This window comes from Apis dorsata, unplaced genomic scaffold (genome assembly GCF_000469605.1).
Source record: "Apis dorsata unplaced genomic scaffold, Apis dorsata 1.3 scaffold_434, whole genome shotgun sequence".
NCBI lineage: Eukaryota > Metazoa > Arthropoda > Insecta > Hymenoptera > Apidae > Apis > Apis dorsata.
Window position 1 is genome coordinate 8,450 of NW_006263685.1, and position 4,549 is coordinate 12,998.

Sequence of the window (4,549 nt, forward strand, 5' to 3'; positions counted from 1 at the left end):
TTCCAAGCTTAATCGTATTACGACTAATTCATTCTTTCTCTAAACATTTGTACAGAATAGTTTCGCAAATGATTATATGATGCATGCGTAACACGTGTTTTACAAAATGATTCTTTTGTTACCGACTTTTCGAATTATTATATATTGGTTGATATCTATTAATATTGGAATACTTAATGCTATCATGTATCATCATAGCCATATCAATATCATGTCGAAAAAATTGTAATAAGGCACCACTATACTCCACATATAATATCAATAGTTCGTATTCGAAGTTAACTTATATTACGTTTCGTATATTTTCGAAACGAGAGTATACTTCTTTTTATGGAGATTTGATTGGACCGATGATCGATCGAGAGAAATATTAATTCTAAATCAGTCCATGATCCGTAATGTTTGCTATTTATGTATATGAATCCATTAAATAGATACAAAACAAGGTTTATTTTCTTCTCGTACATCCATGATTACTATATATGTATGTACACGATTCTGTACAAAAGTTTAGAAAAAACATAATTTCATTGAAACTACTTGTAACAAACACAATGACCATAATGAATATGTACATTTGAAATCATTTTTACTCGTGATTTCGTTTATGAAATTCTCGGCACTAATGAATAATTTCTATCTATAAATACATTTCACAGAGCACGATGTACAAATTTCACGCGTAGTTGATACATAATTTTCTTATACTAAATGCATAAGCGAATCAAAAAGTTGATTACATTAGTTAAATAAGATTTGTTGTGCATCAATCACAATAGTGATCATATAAACTTTATATACTGCGATTATAAATATATGATTTAAAATATATTTAATTTAATTTTAAAATATATGATTTCATAAATAAATGAATATTTATACACAAATTACATACATATACATAAAAAAACAAAATTCTCATAGAGAAAAAAAAATCAGTTCGACTATAAATGTCGTATAAATGAATTCGACAGGTACTAATTTTATTTTTAGTATTATTTCGCTTTACTTAAAAAGAAAAATATTAATTATCATACAAATTGAGTGATGTTTATCACGTGATATTTTACAATTTACGACATTGTTTTGTACATTTAAAAATAAAGCAGCTATGAACACTTTAAGTGGAACACCCTGTATACTGTATGTAATTACGAAGTTTTCTTCGAATTGTTTGTCAATTTCGCTGCTTGAGTTTTATCAATATTAGAAAAATTGATTCCTATATTTAGAAAATAAATAATAATTTTTTTTAAATACATATAAATATCTATAATAAATTTACGAAAAAAAAAAAAGGAAAAATAAACATAATATTCTATACAAAAAGATGTTAAATATGCTAAACATAAGATATCTTATTAAGATATCTTTACACGGTGTTAACATAATAAAATACAGATGAATCACAGTTTGTTTTACGGTTCCTATATAATTAAAAACGATGAAAAAATGAATTTAATTTTTAATTCGCGTCTTTAATAATGATCGAAATAAATTAAATATATGACTATTTTATGAACAAATAAGAATTTGCCATTTTATTGGCATATGAATAGATTTCATATAAAGCAAAATATTTTTACGAAGACTCAAATATTAATACTGTAAGGAAAAACAAAGAACTTATTTCTCTGTGCATAAATATTACTTAAAATATTACTTAAAAATTATAATCTATAATCATGATTTAAGATTTTAGAATAATAAAATAATTTAATTTATGTTCTCTTAAAGAACATATGTAATTCGCGAAGGAACTTTTTTTCACACATCGTCTAACTTAAGAATATTTTTACATTTATTTCAAAATCAGTAATATGTCACTCAACTTTCGTGTATAAAGATACTTTCAAATATAAAATTTAAACGGGAAATTTCATTATAAAATGTACAGATCAGTTTTAGCACTATTAGCAGATATATGATTTAAATGAAATGAATTTATTAATGTTGATTGTTGAGTAACTTATAACTGTTAGCATTGTATAAAGCACTACCATGAATTTATCGATTGAAATGGAATGCTAATACTATTTACAATGTTATTGACTGAATGAACAGGCACACATCTCTCTTAAAGAGTATCATACAGTTCATTGGTGTGCTTGTTCTACTTCATAGTAGACATTTTGGTATGATGCAGAAAATTTTGCATCCAAATTTTATCAAACTTTTGAAGATATGTTTCTATTAGAAATAAAGTGTTAGCCATCTAGAGGTGGTCCTAAGTATACCATAGATACTTCTGTATTTCCATATACAGCAGATACAGATGGGTATAATCTTTTGTCTGGCAATCCTATGCATTTAATCTTCCATTAATATCAAAAAAATTGTTTTTTTTTTTTTTTTTTTTTTTAATTTATTTTTAACTAGGAAACATTGAGATACAATACCTCTAAATGCCACTCCCAAAAATTCATAATTTCTTTCAAAAGATAATGTATTATCATCACAATCTAATATTACCCTAATTCTTTCCCCAACCTGATAATTATAAAATTATATTGTTTATTTTAAGGAATGTCCCTTTACCTATATAAAAAGTTATATCATAAAAGTTGTAATATACCTGATATTTTGGAGCATTGTTAAGTAAAGGATAATTTCCTTGTACATTTCCATTGTGTAGTAGATGATTATCTACAAGATTCCATCCCCATGAGTGCTCATCAGAACCAACTAATGCTACATATCCATGACATAATAAAGGTGCTTCTCTTGTAGCTATTCCTATTACTGCCACTGTGCCCAGAGGTCCTTCCCAAATAACTTCCCAGGCATGACGTCCATGTCGAAAACCAATTTTACCTCTACAGGCATCTGTGCTCTGAGCAACTGGATTCCTATAACTCAAGTAGTAAAGATTCAAGCACTCACTTAACATTTATTACATAAAAACACACTCAACACCGAAAATTTATTATTTTATATTTAAATAATTAATTTTTTTTATGAAGCAGTTGAACTTTCAATATTATTCGAAGATTTCAATATTAAAATATTTAAAATATTTTTAATTTCTCGATTATATACATATAACAGAGAAAATTTGACACTGTACGACGATCCAAATTAAAATGTAAATTACACACAGAAATGACAGAATCCAAGGTGCTACCTGTGCATAGTGAATCCATTGGGCCTAATATAAATATTACGAGAGCAGTCATTAGGATTCCATGCATGATAAAATGCACGGAGCTTTGATTTATAAGTAGGCACCGATGATAATAAATCGGAACTAAGTGCTTCTTGGGCTAACTTTCTGATGCAATGCATTCTCCACGCATCATTATTCTCATCATTTAAGAAACGATTCCATCGCTTGCACACTAACGAACAGTTTCTCAACGTATGCAAGTCTAAATAAGAAAAAATCACTTCTAAAACATGATCAGATACTCGGAGTGCTATATCGTCCATTTTGCCGGTTCTGATAGAGTAAACGAGCAAAACATACACGCGCAGAAACGCCGCGCGATATGTAGCTATATGGAACGTTAGGAATAGTTTCCATGAAATAAGCATAAAAAATATATATACTAGATAAGCAATATCTATTTCAATTTAGGATATAAGTTTTCTTTCTTATATTCAATATTTCATGATTTATTAGCAGAAGTAGTTTTTCAATTCACGTATATGTGTATATTTTTATTGCATCAAGAGGTTATAGTCATTTTAAGGTTACAATCAGTTATTTTTATTTAATCTGAAATGGAACAAAACTCTAGTGTTTCTTTTATAAGTACTCCTGGCTTTTGTTCTGATTGTGGATCAATTTTACCATTGTTAGGTGATAAAGGAAATGTAACATGTTATGCTTGCAAAAGGGTATGGGGTCCTGAAGGTATTTATTATTTATTTAAATTTATTCTTTTAAATTTCTTTTGTTTCACTAAAAAAATCAAATTATTAAAATTAAAAATGAAAATTACTTACTGTATTAAATAATTTTAAAGAATTATTTTTAAATAATAAATTTTTATTATTAGCTTTTGGAGATATGTCAATGTCTTATACTATTCATTTTAATAAAACAAATGTTTATGCTCTATCAAAACAAAATGACGAAAAAGAAGAAGCAGAAGGACCAATTGTTGAAAGAAAATGTCCTCAATGTCAAAATGATAAAATGTCATACGCAACATTGCAATTGAGATCAGCAGATGAAGGACAAACAGTATTTTATACATGTACTAAGTGCAAGTATGTTTTTTTAATATTATTTAAGCATAAAAAATAATTTTTGAAAAAAGAATTTTTTTATGAATATGATTTTTTGCAAGAAGAAATGTTTAAATATATTTTTTTTTCAGATTTAAAGAGACAGAGAATTCATAATATAAATTTTTATTGTACATTTTAATTTGTACATTCCTTATTTAATTGATTGGTAAATAATCATCAAAACATAACACTCTGTGTTAATAAAACATAGAGCTTTATTCATAATACACTTAACAAATATCAATGAATAGATAATAATAATAATAATAATAGTAATAATAATAATAATAATAATAATAATAATAATAATAAT

General features: G+C 26.1%; 2 protein-coding genes across 4 annotated transcripts in view; one reads left to right on the forward strand and one right to left on the reverse strand.

Moving 5' to 3' along the window:
* Positions 1–268: 268 nt before the first annotated feature.
* LOC102672764 (F-box/SPRY domain-containing protein 1) lies at positions 269–3,574 on the reverse strand. Of its 3 annotated transcripts, none has more exons than XM_031512439.1 (4): positions 3,125–3,574; positions 2,576–2,855; positions 2,400–2,490; positions 269–2,302 (listed from the first exon to the last, which is right to left on the reverse strand). In XM_031512439.1, exons 1-4 carry the CDS (start codon positions 3,532–3,534, stop codon positions 2,208–2,210), a joined length of 876 nt encoding a protein of 291 aa, XP_031368299.1. In that variant the 5' UTR covers positions 3,535–3,574; the 3' UTR covers positions 269–2,207. The 3 variants fall into 3 exon arrangements, with proteins under 3 accessions (XP_031368299.1, XP_006619781.1, XP_006619782.1); XM_006619718.2 differs by having other exon boundaries at positions 2,576–2,849; positions 3,125–3,556; XM_006619719.2 differs by lacking the exon at positions 2,400–2,490.
* Positions 3,575–3,597: 23 nt separating this feature from the next.
* Positions 3,598–4,549, forward strand: part of LOC102673078 (DNA-directed RNA polymerase I subunit RPA12) — a 1,425-nt gene continuing 473 nt past the window's right edge. Inside the window, exons 1-3 of the mRNA XM_006619721.2 lie at positions 3,598–3,856; positions 4,002–4,215; positions 4,326–4,549. The exon at positions 4,326–4,549 is cut by the window's right edge and continues 473 nt beyond it. Coding sequence (XP_006619784.1) covers positions 3,724–3,856; positions 4,002–4,215; positions 4,326–4,350 — 372 coding nt within the window. The 5' untranslated portion in view covers positions 3,598–3,723 and the 3' untranslated portion in view covers positions 4,351–4,549. The remainder of the gene's footprint in view (positions 3,857–4,001; positions 4,216–4,325) is intronic.

Bases quoted from the DNA above. Each gene is read 5' to 3' on its own strand.
- LOC102672764 (XM_031512439.1), bottom strand. From the start codon at position 3,534: ATGCTTATTTCATGGAAACTATTCCTAACGTTCCATATAGCTACATAT. The intron at 2,491-2,575 runs GTATATTACAAC...TATAATTATCAG, and splicing joins ACAATGCTCCAAAATATCAG to GTTGGGGAAAGAATTAGGGT. The intron at 2,303-2,399 runs GTATTGTATCTC...TTAAATGCATAG, and splicing joins TTTGGGAGTGGCATTTAGAG to GATTGCCAGACAAAAGATTA.